This window comes from Marmota flaviventris, chromosome 10 (assembly GCF_047511675.1).
Source record: "Marmota flaviventris isolate mMarFla1 chromosome 10, mMarFla1.hap1, whole genome shotgun sequence".
Taxonomy (NCBI): domain Eukaryota; kingdom Metazoa; phylum Chordata; class Mammalia; order Rodentia; family Sciuridae; genus Marmota; species Marmota flaviventris.
Window position 1 is genome coordinate 24,977,347 of NC_092507.1, and position 19,013 is coordinate 24,996,359.

General features: G+C 46.8%; 1 protein-coding gene across 1 annotated transcript in view; it reads right to left on the reverse strand.

The window, feature by feature from the left end:
* Csmd2 (CUB and Sushi multiple domains 2) overlaps positions 1-19,013 on the reverse strand; it is a 539,902-nt gene that overhangs the window by 162,361 nt on the left and 358,528 nt on the right. The window contains exons 16-21 of the mRNA XM_027937327.2: positions 12,562-12,700; positions 11,463-11,650; positions 10,310-10,498; positions 10,008-10,124; positions 3,661-3,876; positions 2,037-2,225 (exon numbers count right to left, since the gene is read on the reverse strand). Of these exons, the coding sequence (XP_027793128.2) occupies positions 2,037-2,225; positions 3,661-3,876; positions 10,008-10,124; positions 10,310-10,498; positions 11,463-11,650; positions 12,562-12,700 (1,038 nt within the window). The remainder of the gene's footprint in view (positions 1-2,036; positions 2,226-3,660; positions 3,877-10,007; positions 10,125-10,309; positions 10,499-11,462; positions 11,651-12,561; positions 12,701-19,013) is intronic.

Genomic DNA, 19,013 nt, shown 5'->3' on the forward strand with positions numbered 1-19,013 from the left:
CCAGCATGAGGCTCTGCGACAGGGCTGGCAGTAATTACAGGTGATTATAATTGCTGTGCGTTATTAATAACATGTGAAACAGAAGACAAATGTATAATAATAATAATTAAAATATTGTGAGGTGTCATGAACAAACAGTAATTGAAATAATAAGTTAAAGGATGAGTTCGTGTAATGAGATCAATGAGGCAAGAGTCTCAGCCGTGTGAGCATCTGGGGGCCTGGAGATCTCCATTCAAGAAAAATATCTCCCACACCCCCTCTCTGAGGACACTTTCCCAGAGGCAAGAGTTGCTGCACTTGGGGGCATTAACCAAACCTTCCCAGGGGGCGTTCTAGTGTCTGAGTGTGTCCTGGTCAACAGTCGATGCTTTGGGGGGGATGGGGACAGGAGAAAGGAGGAACTTTGAGATCATTTAATTGGTCAAAGATGGAATTCTGCAACTCTTTATCTTAATGTTTCCCTCTGGGACTGTAAAAGGTTATTGACAAAATGACAGTTATCCATGAGTACGGCTAAAAAGGTTATTGGCAAAATAGTCATTATGTGGCACTTTCTTGTTTATGTCAACTATTTCATCTCATCTGGAGTAGGGCCTGGGTGTTGGCTGAGCTTATCTCTGCTTTAAAAATGAGGAAGCTTTATGAGGCTGAGGAGTCTGGTGGCTCTAAGGGATGGTAAGTGGCAGACCAGAGACTTGACCTTGGGGCCTGAGTGACGGATCAGTCCATCTTGCCAGCCTATTCAATGTTCAGCTGTCCTCTGCAGAGCCCGGGGCTCCTTGGTGACATCGTGTCATAGGCCTATCTTTTTTCCTTTTCTTTTTGGCATGCTGGGAATGGAACCCAGTGCCCCACCTGTGTTTGGCAAGTGCTCTGCTGCTGGGCCACTCCCCGCCCCTCGGGAGCTGTTGTGATGCTGATACCTCTTTCAGTCTGTGCAGTGCTGCTTTGATCTATCAGTTCTATATATTTTTATGGGGTTTTACGTAATATTTCACTTTAAGTGAGTTCCATGGCTAACAGTGAGCATGTAAGTACTCCCCTAATTCAGCCTGCATTTCATCCTGTCCTGCACTGTGGGTTCGGGCAAGCAGAGCTGCGAGTTTTACAAATTAGGAGAAGCCAGCAATTGTCCTGCTCCCTGGGCCATCACCATACTTCCCTCTATGCTCTGGGCCCAAGCCTCTGATCAGCCTTTAGGGATCCATCAAGGAGGCAGGTGGGGCTTCTGCCAACCCCTAACCAGCTACATCTTGGCGCTTTGTTCCCACTGCTAAAACACAGCTCATCAGAGAGGCCCTTGCTGCCCACTCTTTGCCACAAAACAACCTCACCTGCACACATCCTGAGTCTTTGTCATTGTTCTCTGTGCCCCTAACACTGCTGGACACCTTGCGTATCTATGTATTATGGCTTGTATTTCTCTACCATTGTGGGAGGCCACTATGGAGAGACTTTCTCTGTTTTGTTCACTTTCGTATCTTCTGGACCTAGGTACGCATTGGATGTGTAATGGGCCCTCTCTCAATGAACCCAAATTCTGTCCCTGCTTCCTTGGCTGGATGGGCTGCCTTCCAAAGGATTCTCCAGAGCAAGACCTTACATTGGACTAGTCAAAGCACCCGCCCAACGCCCTGGATTGAGACTCAGGCAAAGGGCTCACCCGGGGCCCCATCCAGATCTCCCTGCAAGAGACATCCTTCAGCCAGGGGCCTGCATGTCAAGGGCAGGAGGTGAGAGTACTGAAGTCAACCTCATTTCAGAGCCCATGGGCAATTCACTTGGCAAAGGTCAGTTTAGGTTAAAGAACTGCCTCATGGAGTAGGTATTACTGTGCCTAATTTACAGACAAGGCGGCTGAGAGGAGTTGAGGTCACCTGCCCAAGGTCTCGCTGCAGGTAAGCTTAGGCTACATTAGTCCCCAAACCCAGCTCCCTCTGCCTCTTGGCGTGCGCGTCCACCACCTCACACGGATCAGCTACATCTGGCCCACCCCATCAAGTGAAGCAAAATGAAAGCACGTGACCACCTACCAACACACCTTGGCAGAGGCGAGCTCCACAGGCGCCGTCTGCCCCCCAGGCACGTGATGCGGGCGGTGCCCTCTAGACGGTACCCGGGGAAGCAGGAGAAGGTCAAGGTGTCGCCCACGCCAAACTGCAGGCCCTTCCGGATGCTGTAGGCTGGGACCTCGGGCTCCTCGCAGGGCTCCAAGTCATACTCTGCAAGGGCAGCAGGAAGGTTGGGCTCAGAGACGTCTCGGGAGGTGCAGAGAAAGAAAATAAGAACAAGGAGGCCCAAATGCCAGGGGACAGGGCCAGAGTACAGACAGACAGAGGTACAGACCAGGTGCACACTAGTCCAGAGTGAGGAGGCAAGGAGGGCGAGCCACAGAAGAGCAGAGGCCCAGAGAAGTGCAGGGAGGCCGAGGAGAGGGTTGGGGCACAGTGTCTCCTTCCTGAGGAACTTTTGGCAGAGTCTCAGGTGCCTCAGGCCTCGGCTCTCTCTTCTCCATCCCTCCATCTCCATGGAAACCCATGCGTCTGGCCCCTCGACTCTCCCACTCTTCCCCTCCAGGCACTGAACCAGATCAATCCAGTCAGTGGCTTTCAGAGGGTCAGTCTATGACACAGCTTTGGGCGACCCGAGTAGCAAAGGACTCCGAATGCTTTGCTCTAAGCTTGATCTCAGAAAGCTGGCGTTGAGGTAGATGGCAAGCAGGATGGGGTGGCATTCATGGGCCAGGGACCTGCCTGGCGCTTCTAGAGACAGCATAGAAACGACTGTCTCTTGTCCTCCAGGGCATCTCCCTTCTGGGATGCAGTCCTCTGGGGCTGTGTGGAGGAGGAGCATCTCTCTCATTTGAGTTGAGGTACACTGGTTGGGTATGTCCCATCAGCCAGGACTGCCCTGGAACATGGCAGGTGGCTTCTGCCTGAGGGCCGGGTTCGGGGGTGTTAGGGCTAAGCTGGGCCACATCCCTGTTCCTAGAGGCTGACATCTCCTGCCCATCCTGGGAGGAATCCATCTGGCATTCTTGCTCTTGCTGAAGGTAGGGGTGGGTTAGGGGGCCCTGGGGCACCTTGGGACAAGCATGGGGGGCGGGGGGAGGAGGGCTTCACATGGGAACATGTTTCCCTGAATGCCGAATGAAAGAGGTTTCTTTTCAGGATTCCTAGACACAGAGATAAATATCTATTACTACAAAATTAGCATTGATGAAGAAGCACCCAAATGAGACTAAAATACTCCTGTATGTTAATTTCACACCCTTTCTTCTTCTTTGTTAATTACTGGAGTTGTAAAATAGTGGAAGTGGAATCACGAGAAGAATTTGGAATTACTAGGGCAGGAAGGGACATTTGTGAATCCTCTAGGAGCTATTTGAAGCCACCAGCTGGGTAGGTCATGTTCAGAGCAAATCCTGAATCAGAGTAGGAGATTCCTCAAGGAACCTGCTAATTCCTTCCAAGACCATTATACAGAAGTTCTTCCATGGATCTAATCGAAATATCTTTAGCTGTAGCATTGAGGTCATTCTCTCAGAGACAGGGGAGTGATTACTGTACATCTACTAGAAGACCAGAGTCTGGCAGCAGAAGGAGAGAGAGAATGGTGCAGCGGTCTCCTCTCCCCAGGGACCCCCACACTTTGTACCTGAGAAGGTGATGTTGAATCCTTCGTAGGACATGGAGAAGTCGGAAATGAAGCGGACCTGAGCCGTGAAGTTGCCATAGAGCCCGGCACTGATGGGCGCGGGCAGCCGGGAGCCGGTCAGCTGCCTCAGGGGCTGGGTGAAGCTACCGTTCTCGGTGAGAAGGAGGTAGTCGTGGCCACTCTCCAGGTGGAAGGTGTGGAAGGTAAAGAACACACCTGCAGAGAGACCAGAGGGGTCCAGCTGGCCGCGGGGAGGCGGCTGAAGCAGCCCAGTTTCGAGGCAGGACCTGCCCAGACCTTTCCTATTTGCACCTACCTGTCAGCGTGTCCAACTACAAGCATCTGTGGATCAACATACCAGTGGATGGACCTGAACTTGCCATGACCCAAAGACCCAGACAGGGAGATGGACAGCTCTTTATGGCTGTCAGCATTTGAAAGGGGGATTTATGGCTCAGTTTGAGAGGATGCTTCATAGCCAGTCATTAATTCATCCAGCAAATATTTGCATATTTGTTGAATATGTCCTATGGCTGGGATCCAGGGTGAAGTGCAAGGGGATTCACGAGGCATTAGACAAATGGCTACAAAATGGAACTATGAAAACTCTAAGGAAATGTAGATCAGCGTGCCAGGGGGCGACATGGACAGCCCTTCACAGCAGGAAGGGGGAGTGGGGGGCAGCTTCAGAAACACAGGAGTTAACTGGGGAAGGTAAGAAAGAGCATCCTAGATACAGGACCAGCCCATGTCAAGGGACAGAGAAGGTGTCCCTCCCAGGGCTCTGTGGTGGGAGATAACTGGAAACTGAGGCTGGAAAGGTAGATGGGGCCAGTCAGTCACTGTTCTGGAGGTCATAAGAAGCCTTCCTATCCAGAGTACATCAAATTTCAATTCCAGTAAGATGTTGGTGACCGTGAGGAGGATGAAGTGGAAGAAAAGGAGGCCGGAAGAACAGGTGGAATGTGGGCTGATGTGCACTGGACCAGTGTGGATGGGGCTTGTGGGAGGGGCTTAAATGAACTTGCTTCCTGAAAATTCCTCGGGTGTCCAGCCTCATCTGTCCTACGTCGACACTAGGGGAAAATGAGGCACAAAGGCATGAAGTCATTTGTCCAGGGTAATTCAGCTGGCAGGTAGTACAGCTGGGCATCTGAGGCCTCACTGCTGAGCCACTCCAGGATGTCGCCTCTTAGGCCACAAAAGGAGACAGGTGGGAGGGTGGCAGGTGCTGAGAGGGTCGGTAGTGAGTAAGGTTATGGAGCAGCAGGAACTTAACACCCAAAGCAGCTCTCAAACTTGTCCAGGTGGCAGCAGCTGTACTTGCTCGGGTACAGATGTCAATGCAAGGCCTCCAACAAGTCTGTGTTCATGGGGACATGTGTTATGATGGTGCCAGGAAAGTTGCACTGTTAGACTGGGAGTGCTGGGCCCAGCTGCTACTCAAAGTGTGGTCCATGACCAGCTTGCTAGAAATGCAGAATTACCTCTGTTTGATTTATAGGCACCTAAAAGTTTGAGAAATACTTTCCTAGATAATTACTGATGAAGTTTTAATAAATGATGATGGATCCAAGCCTGTAATAGAGCATTTTAAAAGTTTTATTATTCTTGCCTCCCTGTGGATAAGATCTGGTGATCCTGGAGTATTGGAGCTTCTCTGAGTAGGGTTTGGAGAGACATAGCCTAGCAGAGGTGGTAGGTTGTGGTTTGCAAATTACTGGTTTGCAGGCAATCGAGATGCAATTATGTATCTATTTGTTCAAGGATATGGGTCTTAAGCACCTACCAAGTACCAAGCCTAGTGCTTAAGAAGAGAAACAACTTTTGGTTTCGTAGAGGAGACAGATACATCAATGGTGAGAATCCAGCATGGGGCATGAGGAAGGACGGGGAACTCTGCTTTGAGGGCTTCACATAGGGACACGATCCTTGGCATAAGAGATGTGAGCATGTGCAGAGGAGGCATGTGGACATGTGTGCCTCCATGTATGCTATACTCCTGACACACAAAATGTGTGCAGATAACTACTGAGCTTGGGAAATGTATGTGCCCCCTCCTTGCTAGAACATCAGGTTGGGTGGACAGCGGGTCAGATACAGTAGCAGGATGAAGCACCAAGCTTTGCACTGTTCTTCTAGCATGCAAATACAGCCCCTCCGAAGGAGTAAACATTTGGCAGGGATTCTAAGGATGAGCAAACAACCGAGATGAAACCCCTGGGGTTCCCAGCTGTGCTGATTGCTTGGGGCTGTTTTGGCCGTTGTGAGAAAATGAAGACATTGTCACAGAAACAGAGAGGCCCCATGTTTGGAGTTTGAATCCAGATTTGGTGTGACAGATGTACACACTGGAGTGAACTGGGCAGAACAGTAGGAGTGATATCAACCCTGCACCAGGGCAGGAAAGGCAGGGATCAAATGCCCGTCTACCAGCTGAAGGCCTGCATCCAGAACTGCATGTGTGTGTCCTTAGCTGCGTGTGTGGATGCTGATCCCTCCCTCACAGGTGGCACATTGGGATGGCATATACAAAGCCCGAAGCCCTGGCCCTCATCAGGTGAGCACCCACAGGTGTTTTCTGCTCGGCTCAGCCCAGCCCCAGATGACCCTGTGGGTTAAGAAGCTGCAGTCCTGGGGTCTCTGCAAGGGCACATTCTCCAGCCTCCTGAACTGCCCACTCCCTTGGAGTGGCCAGCTGGGCAATTCTGAGTTTCCTAAAGTTTAGAATTTCCCCAGCTGGAGTGTTTGGGGACAATCCAAGTCAGCAGCCTAGCGGTTTGTTCACCCAACATATTAGGAGCAGAGATTGAGTAGAAGGATCTGGGGTCAGACGCGTGTCTCCAAATACCTCTGGGGTTCCTTGGGTGCCAGGTGTGGAGCTGGGCAGGCAGAACTGCAGGAAGCAAAAGAGTTCAGGTCTGTGGGCAGGTGGTGAAAGTTCAAGTGGGGTGAGGCCTGGGGAAGAACGGGGGTCTGTGGGAGCTCCCCAGGAGGGAAGCTCAACCTGGATGCTGGAGAGAGGAGGACAGGGGAGGCTGGTGAGAGGAAGCGAGCATGGAAAGTTGAAGAGCTGGTCAAGCAAAGGGAATGGGAACCTCCATACCCCCCTCGAGAGGAAGAGAGAACTCAGACAAAAGTGCAGGGCCCCAGAGAAGAAAGAACTTGGCAAGCTCCGGGGCCTGAACAAAGGCCTGTGGAGGCTGAACTCTGAGGACTCAGCATGAGGCCCAGAAAGGCAAGGCAGGCTGAAGGGCTTGGCTCACTGCCTTAAGCCCTGGGGCCCTGTGCTAAGGGTTAGGGGAAGTCAGGGTTCTGAGGAAGAAGCAGTCACTTATTCAGGCATGATTGTTGGTTCTCTGCGTGAGCACATTTCATCCTAGCTAATTCCTGTTCCTTCTGGAAGACAAGCTTATGTCTCAGATCCAGGCCTCCTGCCTAACCCCCTGGGCCAGGCTGCAGATGTGTGTTCCACTACACAGAGATGCTGCTGCTCTGAGCTCTGTGTTTAGGCTGCCTGTCTAGCCCTGGACCATAAACTCCTGAGGGCAGGCATCAATAAGCATTTGTTAAGTAGTTGATGAGCTACACTGACTTCTAAGCAAAGACATAGAGGAACATTCACCCTGATGATCTCAGTTGCCCCTGTACAGAAAATCATGACCACAGAGGTTGTCCCTCCAAGGACTCTAGGGGGCTTCCCTGGACTGCCCGGAGGGTCTTGCCTTGCCTGGAGAAGCTCTGGGACATCTGAGACCTGGCCAGGGAAGGGCTCATCTAGACCAAAGTGAAGCACTTAAGTACACATGATGAAATTAGAAATAATTTTCTTTTTTGTACAAATAGCATATTTTACATGCAATATATATTCATTGCTCAAAATCAGGAAAAAAAGCAAAAATGAGAATAATAAGAGAAAACTAGTGTTAAAATCTTTGGGTAAATCTTTTAGACCATTTTCTGTGCAAATATCCTCCTTAGCAAAAACTATCTTTTAGCTAGCTTTGTTTCTTAACAATTTTTGCCACCACTTCCATAGATCTGTAAATATTCTCCCATTTTTTCCTAGTTTTTCATTCCATGAACATTCCCCAGCTGGAGTTTCAGGGACAATCCAAGTCAGCAGCCTAGCAGTCTGTTCACCCAACATACAACTGTATGTTTATTTCATGCTTTCTTACAGATGCCCATTTGAATCGTCCCTAAGTTTTCAATATCATAAATAAATGTTTTAGGGGACACTTTGGCTGTTATATCTAAATGTGTGGTTTTACTTATTTTCTGCAGGTAAATTCCAGTGTGTGGAATTGCATGTCTAGAGGCATGTATCTTTTGAAGACTTTTGATTCCTATCACCAAACCACCAGGTGAGGAGGAAGGGCCTACTTTTCTCCTCCTTTCCCCATAGTGAAGCTTTTCTTTGATGACTTGAAAAGGAAGATGGGATTTTGCTACCGGCTGAAATTGCATTTCTTTCATTATTGATGGGGTTGATATTTTTCAATTTGTGTTTTTGCAATTAGGAAGCATTTGTTTATAGTTTTGCTCTTTCTGCAGGCTGGTGGGCCAGGCTTCTTTCTCTTAGAAATTCTAAAGAGCTCTGTATGCACCAGGCTGGTAATCCTCAGTCAATTATATATATTGCAAATATTTTTGTCTATTTACTATTTGACTTTGCATTTTTTTATGGAGCTTTCTTTACATAAATCCTATTAAAGTTTTACTTAATTGAATCTAACAGTCTTTGCCTTCGCAGATTCTGCTTTGGGTGTTCCGGAAGGTGCTTTCTCAGCTGAGGTTAGAGATCCATGTTTTCCTAGTGCTGGAATGTATGTGGCTAAATGTATAAAGTATGGATTGGATTTTTTTAAAAAAAATCCTTTTAAATTTTTTTATGGGGGCATTGTAATTATACACAATAGTGATATTCAGTGTGACATATTTGTGCATGCATATAACATAATTTGATCAGTCTAATTTCCCAGTACCTCCCCTTTCCCTTTCCTCCTCCTTCCCCCTGATCTTCTTCCTCTACTCTACCGGTCTCCCTTCTACTTTTTTTTTTTTAATTTGTGCCTTTTAATAATACATTATACATAAAAGTGGGATTCATTGTTCATGGACATAGCATAATTTGGTTGATTTCATTAAGATCTTTTCCCCAATGGTTAAGCTCACTGTTTTAACACCATTTATTAAATTCTTTTCTTCAAATGAAATGACACTTTAATCATATGCTGAAGTCTGTCTCCCTCTCACTCATCCACAAGCACATGCGTGCGCGCACACACACACACACACACACACACACACACGGGGGTGGGGGGTTGTTTCTGGATCTTTATCGTCCCTCACTGATTTGAATGTCCACTCCTGTGCTCCTGCCATGCTGCTCACATTTTTCTTAGCCCATAACAACATTTGAATATCTGGAAAGGGTATTCTTCCACTTCATTCCCCCTCTCCCGGGGCTCTTCTTTTTCCTGGTTTCTTCTAGATCAGAGGTTCTTAATTAAAGGCATGCCTCGGAGTGTACATGTCCTCAAAATGTACATGCCTGGTTTCTACCCCCAACGTAGAGAAGCAATGCCTCTGGGGTGGAGCCTTGGCATTAACTCAGCATTAACATTGCCAGACCAGGGGCAGGAGACAGCACCCTACAGAGGCTCTGGAATAACCTTCCACACCTGTGGGGTTCCCGCAGCCCCAGTATCTCCCACATGGGTGGCATTTAAAGCATATTTGTTGGATGAAAGAGTATATTAACTAATGCTTATTTATAACCAGCACCCTGACTTTGAACTTGGACTCCCAAAGACCACTTAGGTTAGGGGAGCTGGGGCAACAGCGCAGGAGGAACATGTATGCATGTTCGGGGAAGAGCTGAGCTACACGAGAAGGGAATTACTGTGTTCAGAATCTGAAGGGGTGATACGAGGCAGAGGAAGCAGAGGTGCCCTCTGTTCTTCCAGGACATAGGAAAGGGACATGCGTTTCAGAGCCACCTAATAGGCTATAAGGAGGGAAATGAACTATCAAAAATGATAGTATGTGACCACTGTGGAAGGGGTGGGAGACATCCCCACCGGAGGTGCTTTAGAGAGGATTCCTGGCTCTGATGGGATGGATTCCATGGTTGGTTACCAGTATGATCTCTTTGGCAATTTTGGATTCTCAACAATATTTATTGAATGAGTTCTGTGATTCAAAGAGATGAGAGGTTCTGCTGAGAAATATTCAGACTGTGCTTACACATCACTCTAGGGAAATCCCCATTGAGGTTGCCTTGACCTGGGAGCTTAGGGCCTGACCTTGGGTCACTTCCCAATATTTGCCCAAACACTTACCCTTGCCATGCGAGGTTTCGATAACCCAAGTGCAGTTCAGGTTGTTGGGGTAGAAGTCAGGGAAGCCTGGTGACAAGATGGTCCCACTGGAGCCTTGAATGAAGCCACCACAGAGAGCTACAGAAGTGAAGAGGGCAGTGAAGACCAGAGTGGCTCAGGGAGCTATGCCACGTGCTCTAGGTACCCGCTGCCCCACCTCTTCCCCAAGCCCCCATCTTCCCTATGGGGTCCAGGAATCAGTGGCCGTCTCAGCTCCTGGTTTTCCTGGCAGGAAAGGCATTTGTCCCTTTGATGGGCCTCACCTTCACAGCTGGGCAGAGCTCGACTCCACTGGAAGTTGGGCTCACACTCCAGGGGCTCCCCGTCACTCAGTGTGTAGCCCGAGTCACAGCTGAATGTCACCAGAGCGCCCACATAGAAGTCATTCCCGTGACGCTGTCCATTGACAGGGATTCCTGGATCCAGACAGTGGTCTGACTGCAGTGTGATAGCTGGAAGAAAGAGGTCACAGCTGGAATAGAATGTGCACCATCCCCACTGAGGGACACCAGCTGACCCAGAGAGAGGAGGGATTTACAAAGGGCTGAAGTTGCTATTAGCACTCATGAAATGTGGCCATTATTTTTTTGTGGAGAGGATGTCTAAAGACCTATCTCTTTTTCTTCCTTTTTAAAAAAAAAATTATTATTATGGTATTAGGGATTAAACCCAGGGCCTTGCACACGCCAGGCAAGTTCTCTATCACTGAGCTACAACCCCAACCCTTTTGATTTTATTTTGAGACAGGGTCTCTTTAAGTTGTTGAGGCTGGCCTCCAACTTGCAATCCTCCAGCCTTAGCCTCCTGAGTAGCTGGGAGTGCAGGTGTGGGCCATGGGGCCTGGCTTGAAGACCTCTCTCTTGAATAGGAGATCACTTGCTTGTTGGTTCATTCATTAATAAACATTAGCTGGGCATCAGCTGTGGTGCAGGTGCTAGGCTAAGGCTTAGGGATATAAACATGAATAAGAAATGACCCTGTCCTCATGGTGCTTCCAATCTTTTCTACTTTGGTCTGCAAAGAATTGCAGTGACATGGATCCTTTAAATCAAGGGGAGAGGTGCAGAAGATGATGTGAGAGGGCAGTGTGAGTGAGAGCTGCCATTCCACTTCAAGTTCATGGTTCATCAAATACTCTGTCCCCAGAGTGCTGGCGCCGTGGCACCCAGTCACCTGCACCCAGAGGAGGCCATGGAGTATGAACATGGGATCCAGCATGAAGGTCATGAGCAACTCTTAGCTCCTATGATCCCTGAGTGATGCTGAGAGTAAGGGAGTACCTTCCAAAGGGGACAGCCTAGCCAGGAGTGCCACGGGATGGCTGGATCTGGTCTTACTGGTGCACAGCCCCAGGTCCCTTCACCCGCCTGCGCCAACCTTGTCAACTGCCTCCCTCTCCTACTCCATGAGACTCACTCTCATAGCGGAGCTGAAAGCCGATGTCCGAGTGGCTCTTGTCCGTAGAGAAGAGGAGGTAGAGGTAGTTGCTGGTGCTGATGAGAAACTGGGGGACCTGCGTCCCGTGGTAAACCCCGATCAAGGGCGCTGAGTATGTCCGTCCATCTCGTACTTCCAGGGTGTCATAGTTGACCTCAGTTTTAAATCTGTCAAATGACGCAAGTGAAGACCTCTTGAGAAACCCAAGGCTTATTAATTTGCAAATGATGAAAACCCTGCCTGACTCAGTGCTTCAGACACCCAGAGTTTGGCAGGCTGGGGTCTTTTAATATAATTTGGACACATTTACTAGTGATATGGCAAGGACCTTCTCTACTGAGCTTTGCCCTTCGTCCTCCTTGGTCAGATGCAGCTCTCCAATCTTCTCTACGGCCTGGGTTCTTAAGACCTGGAGGCACCAGGCCTAGCTCCTAGGCCAGGAGTCAATAAACTAAAGCCCCAGGACCAAACATGGCATACAGCCTGAGAGCTAAGAATGGTTTTTACATTTGGTAAAGGATGTTTGAAAACAAAGAAGCAAAAAATAATATGCATCAGAGATCTGAAAGTGAGCAAGAAACCCAAAAAACCTAGCAGATTTACTATCTGCTCCTTCCCAGAAAAATTTGCAGACTGCTGTTTCAGGTCATGGATGCTTTGTCCAGAAGAAGTTTGTATCCATATCTCCCACTGAGGGGCAGAGGCAGGGTGGGAGTAGACGTGGGGCATGTGGAGGATTTGGGACCAAGGTCAGAAAGACCACCCTCCTATTAGAAGTTTTGGAGTTACAGTCCTCGGATGCCGTGCCTGGCTTCAACATCTGATGGTGTCCATCTGCCACTCTCCATCCTTGGGGGTTAAGAGAAGGGCAGGCTTTGGCATCCTGAGTGAGAGCCCAGCCTTCTCCCCTGTCCAGTCACAGGACCCCCACAGCACAAGCCAAGCCCAAGGGCAAAGCCAGGGAGTCCTCCCCCCAGGGCAGTTGGCCCCAGTGTCCTCTGATGGTGCCTTGACAGTACTGGCGTCTGCCCCTCCCCTCACTCCATCGCCCTGTCCCCCAGGCCGCAGTGCCCAGCACCTGTCAAAGGTGATTTTGATGGGGTAGCCTGGCTGGGCTTCGATCACCCAGGCACAGCTCAACGCGTCCTTGTAGAAGCCAGGCCAGCCGGGAGAGAGGATGGTGCCGCTGGGCGAAGTCAGGTGGCCACCGCAGGGAGCTGGGAGGACAGAGGGAGAGAAGCTGCATTCTTGGGGGACAAATGAATAAGCACACAAAATACATCTCTATCCACTAGACCAGCCAACAAGGATCGTCTCTGTTTTTATGGAGAGTTACATAAACTATAAACTGCGAGTTTTGCCTATCGGAACCTTCATGATGGGCTGAGTTACGTCATTGGGAAGTTTATTAAAGGCCAGAGGGGAGAAATGAAAAGAATCCTTTAAACAAAGCCCTTTGCTCAGTCTAGAAGGGCAGAAGTGCAGCGAAATCTGGGTCATACTGGCTTTTTCTCTGTTCCTTACTCAATTGTCAGGCCTAAGGCAGAGGCATTGTTGGGCCTACCTCCTCCTATCCACACTAGGGAGTGAGCGGCCAGTCCCCACTCAGCTTGGGGTGCAGGCACTAATACTGATCTCTTTCACAGCTTGGTATCCCCAGAATTTAACACAGTGCCTGGCCCACAGTCATCTATGACTATCGAATAAATGAATGAAAGGATGGATCAATGTAGCCATTGCAGCAACTCCACAAGACGCTGACAGGCCTTGCCACGTTTCCTGGCTGTCCCTGGTCTTGCAAAGCCTGTCCTCTCCTTTCCTTGGCCTCCCATCACTCAGCTCCCCCATTCTCACCTGCATCTTCCCGTCACTCCTGCCTGACCCTGAAACTAGATCCTGACTCCTGTGGTGGACATTAGGGCCATTCCAGGACTCTTCCTCCAGGGCCCACAGTAGATTTCATGGCCCACTCTTTGGAAGTGGAAGCAAGGTCACGTGACTGCTTGGACCAATAAAATGAGACAGAAGAGCTGCGCATCACGCCAAGGAGGAAACAGTAGGAACCAGGGCATGACTTGCCCTGTTTCCTGTCTCTCCACAATGGAAGCAGGTGTCAAGATGGCAGACCCATCTGCCCAGACCTTTAAATGACTCCAACGAGCAGATCCGCTGTTCACCTGAATTGAACTACAGAGCTCAAGTGCTGTGTGATCCTGTTCTTCGGCCATCCTGTTCTTCTGGGGTTGTCTGTTTACAGTCTACCCGCTCAGGGCTGATGATGAGGGTGGCATCACCACCCACCGCTAAGGCTGTCACCTCTGTCAGCACCACTGTCCCAGATCAAGCGCTCCCTTCACATCACACATTCAGATGCACACATAGTCAGGTTCACTCTTCAGGAAACAAATGCTCCTGTGAGGCTGGCACAATTATTAGCTCCTAAGGAAGCTGAGGTGTCTGGAGATTCAGGAACTGGCTGGGGTTTGCAAGTCATAGAGTCTGAATTCAGACTGGGGCAGCAGAGAACCAGGATCATAGTATAAGCAGCCTCCTGGTTTTAAAGGAACCCCTGTTTCCTTTGGACCGTCTTTCTGAGGAGCTACGGGAGGCCAGAACATTCCTTAGCAGAACTAAGAAAGAATTAAATGAGCTACAGGGTGCTGCTCTCTTTGCAAAATTTTGTAGATTTCTCCAGGTAACCAGTTTCATAGATTACAGCCAAATGAACTTCTGTTCTTCCCTCCTCTCTTTATTTTGTGTTAGCATTCACACATCACAGAGAACATTTGGCCTTTGGTATTTTGGGACTGGCTTATCTCACTTCGCATGATAGTCTCCAGTTCCATCCATTTACCAGCAAATGCCCTGATTTCATTCTCTGTGGCTGAGAAGGGGAATGAAGGGAAGGGAGGGGGAATGGGAATGTGTAAGAGAGTAGAATTAATCAGATACAACTTTCCTCTGTTCATATATGAATACACGAACAGTGAAACTACACATCATGTACAATTATGAGAATGGGATCCTAATTAGAATAAGTTATACTCCTTGTATGTATAATATGTCAAAGTACATATTACTACTGTCATGTATATCTAAAAAGAACAGCAAATTTTTAAAAAAAGAATACCGCCAAATGCACCCCATTCTTCTTTTCTCAATTCTATAACTTTCTGGAATTATCTAAAATAGTTATCAATAGTCTTAATAGAAAATTATATTAGGAACTTTAACAAAGATAATGATGATGATGATGATGATGACGACAACAACAACAGGAGCTGTCAACTCTTCATGTGTATTATCACATCTAAATGCACATGCCTTGTGAAGTCATTATCCCCACTTTCCAGGGGGAGAAAATAAGGCCAAGCCAGTTGAGACACTAGATCAAGGACACTGAGCTCTTGAAGCTGGAGCTGAGACTTAACCTTGAGACCTCTGTCTCCAAGTCCCTCTGCAAGTGTTTGGACAGCTCACCAAGTGCTAGGACTTGACGTGTACTATTGAGTGACAACTGCAATGATAAAAGACACACACATTATGGTCCTCATTACATAGAAGGGGGTCATTACCCCATTTTGGTGAATGGAGGCATAGAGACTAAGTAATGACACATTACTTACATCATCAGCATTGAGGGAATAAACCACATATGTGTATTGTCATTTCTGGGGAACACCAGTTTTCAAAATCCATCTATCATCTCACTGAACCTCCTAATGCTTCTCTCTCCTCCTTCAATGGACATGTTAGACCTTGAAGGTGGGGGAGCTGTGCCTGTTGCTACGTCCCAAGGTTCTCAGGCAGGCACTGGGTCTCAGCAGTGAGCTGAGGCTCTTTCCCGGCTGTAGATCAGCACAGGCTCAGCATCTCTGGTCGCTGAACTGTGACCTCTGTAGTTAATCTCCAGGAATCCAATAGTGACTACCCAGTCACTATTGCCTCCCCAGCACTCTCCATGCAGGGTATCTGTCTCAGCACAACCCTCCCATAACCTGCAGGGAGGGAACCACAGCCCCTTCCTTTGGTGGACACCAGTTGGTTTTATCTGCTCTATTGCTTCATTAGTTCTCTTAGTTAATGTCTTCTTCTGCTCCTGTGAGTGCCAAATGACCTCTCTATTAACTCAGTTCTTCACTTCCTGTTGCTTGTCTTGATACTGCAGGGAGAGTGGTAGTTGCCGGGCTGGGATCTGGAGGGGAGGATTCTAAATGCAATTGTCCCTTAAACACTTGAAAAGATGCTCAACTTCATTTTTAATAAGAACAATTCATTCTAAAACTATAATGAGACATTATTTCTCATCCATCAGGTGGGCAACACCCAAAGTTTGAGGTCATAGAGGCTGCAAAAGCCAGGAATTCTGGTGATTTGCTGGTGGAAATAAAAAATGGCAGACCCCTATGGAGAGAAATGTGGTAATAAACAGCAAAATTCATATGCATTTACTCTCTGACACAGCAATTCTATTTCTAGAACTCTGTCCCAAAGATCTACTGGCAAAATGTAAAAAAAAAGAAAAAAATACACATTTATTTGCACAAGGCTATACAAGACAGCACAATTTGTAATAGTAAAAGAATGAGAACAGCTCAAATTTTAGCAATAGGAATCTACTGAATAAACTAGGGTAATCAATGAAACAAACTATTTATGTAGCTGTAAAACAAAAAACAAAGAATATGCTATACAATGTTATGGAGTGGTCCCCAGAATATATGGCTGAGTGAATAAAAGCAACATAGAGAATACTGGGTAAAATTTGATTCTATTTATCTAAGAAAGAGCTAATATTAAAAGTCAAATTAATGTTAAAGTATTAATGTTCAATCAGATTAATAATGAATAAAAAAGTAAACCAAAACCAAAGGTTTATCCATGGACAAAGGGAGGGAACAGGGCAGAAAGGGTAGGTTATAAGCAACACTTTCCCCAAATGTATCTTCTTTTATAGATTGAACTTTGGAACTATGTAACTATTTTATATAAATAAAAAGAAAAATTAAATTTGATATGCACCAAGAATTTGAACACGATACTATATCAGTTGGTAGCATAATCACACAGGAAGAAACTACTTAAAGGAGATTTTAAAACAGTAATCTGATAGCTCATCCTTGGTAGGATATCAAAGAACAAAAGAACTAAAAATGATGAATAAGGAGAAGATTATTTTCAGTAGTCATGTTGTTGGTAATACTGGCGTGGCCGCTCTGAGATTCTTGGGTATGTGTTATGATGGGAAGTGACAATGGTATTTAGGACCTTTTACCTTTTAGCAACAGTGCAATTCCTTTTTTTTTCTTTTATATTTTTTTAGTTGTAGATGGACACAATACCTTTATTTTTATGTGGTGCTGAGGATTAAACCCAGTGCCTCATATGTGCTAGGCAAACGACCTACCACTGAGCTATGGCCTCAGCCCTACAATGCATTTTCTTTTAAAAAGCATTTCTTAGTTGTCTTCAATGAGAAACCTCCAAAACAGGAACAACTTGAGAGTAATAAGCACCCCCAGTGTCCAGATTTTAAATATTGCCAGACACGGTGGTGCAAGCTTGTGATCCCAGCTACTTAGGATGTTGAGGCAGGAGGATCACAGGCTTGAGGCCAGCCTGGGCAACTAGTGAGACTCTGTCTCAAAGACTAAAAAGGACCGAAGGTGCAGCTCAGTGATAGAGTGCTTGCCTAGCATATATGAGGCCCTAGGTTTGATCCTAAGGACTGAAAAAAAAAAATCCAATTTCTAAATGTCAGTTTCCTCTAAGGGACCAGGGCTCCTTGGAGAAATAACTGATTCTAGGTCAGGGACAGAACATGTACGAGATGAGGTTGTGCCATCTTCAAAAGGCTCTCTCTGCAAAGAGAAAACTTGAGCATCAGTTAGAATAATAATTGCAATAGACTTAACATACAAAATATTACATCCATTGGACTGTAATGACATTTAAAAATGTTCAACTTTGGAAAATGTTAGGGAATTAACTCATTAATATGAAAACCTGCAAATAAAGGAAAATAAGTGTCTCTCCTAGACAGGAGAGAATTATACCTGTCACGAATTATATTATATTGTGTCATGAATTATACCTTAGAGTAAGTGAATAACTGATGAGGACAATTATTCTTTAAATATTTCAGCTTATCAAAGCAGAACTATAAAATGTTAGTATTTTGCAATTCCTGGGCTATGATCATCAATGACTTCTACTGTCCCCAAAAGAGAGGCAACCAGATGTTATTCACCTGCAATAAATACACAAAACCCAGCTTGTAAAATATTCTGGACGATAAATGGAAAAGGAATCTGAGTAAGTTTCTAGATCTTACTGACAATTGAAAGAAATATAAGAAACTCTCAAGGTAGCAATCAGCAAAATCCAGAATGTAGGAGACTCTGAAGAGTGGATGCCCTGACCTTCATCAATGTAAACACACACACCAAAAAAAAAAAAAAAAAAAAAAAAATGAAAGAAGATAAAGAAAAATAGAAAACACAAGGGCAAGAATAGATATCCATAGATTAAGAAAGACTTGAGACAAACTAGTTCCTTTTAACCTATGAAATTAACTAGGATTCCAATTTTCAAAAACATATCACAAATGTATTAGCCAATCATGGATTGCGCTAAGTAATCATTTTTAATTTTTAGGATAATAGCATGGTGGTATGTTTTAAAGAGTTTATTTGTCAGACATGCATACTAAAATGTTGAGGATGCAATATTATGCCAAACATTTAGTCCAGAGTGAGTGAGTGAGGGGTCAAGGGGCAGTGGGTGGGGCCCTGGGTTTACAGTTGGAGCAGAGTGAGGAATGGACAGACACACGGGGTACTTTGTTTTGGTATAAGTTTAAAGTTTTCCATTAAAAAAAAAATGGTAAGACATAAAAAGGCAAGTGTGGTCACACACACATACATGGAAAAGAAAGTAGGGAGGGTCCTGCATGAATAGGGAGGAGAGCCCAGCACAGGACAGAAGGGAGGGCCTGTGCCTGACCCTGTGCCGGGCACACAGTAGATGCTCAACAGATATTTGCTGAAGGATAGAAATATGATTGCAAGGTAGAGGTACTAGGTGTTGTGGGCTGAGCTGTTCTTCCTGAAAGTCACAGATTGAAGCTTGTACCCTGAAGGTGACTGAATTTGGAGACGGGGAACATTCAGGGAGGTAAATAAGGTTCAATGAGGTAAAAAGGGCAGAGCCCCCCATCCAGCAGGGCTGGGGCCCTTATTAGAAGAGAAAGAGACCCGAGGTGGGCACACACACAGGAAAAAGGCCATGGGAGGACCTAGAGAAAAGGTGGCCACCTGCAAGCCACCGAGAGAGGCCTCAGGAGAAGTCAGCACTACCCGCGCCTAGACTTGGCCCTCCACCTCCTGAAAATGTGATAAAAGGATGTGTCTACTGTGACACATGTGAGGGATGGTCACCTTCTCCCGACTTCTGATGCTAAAGTTGTGCAAGGGAAAGAGGAATTTGGAATGGTGGCAGAAGAGCATGCACCAAGAACAAGCCCTCCCC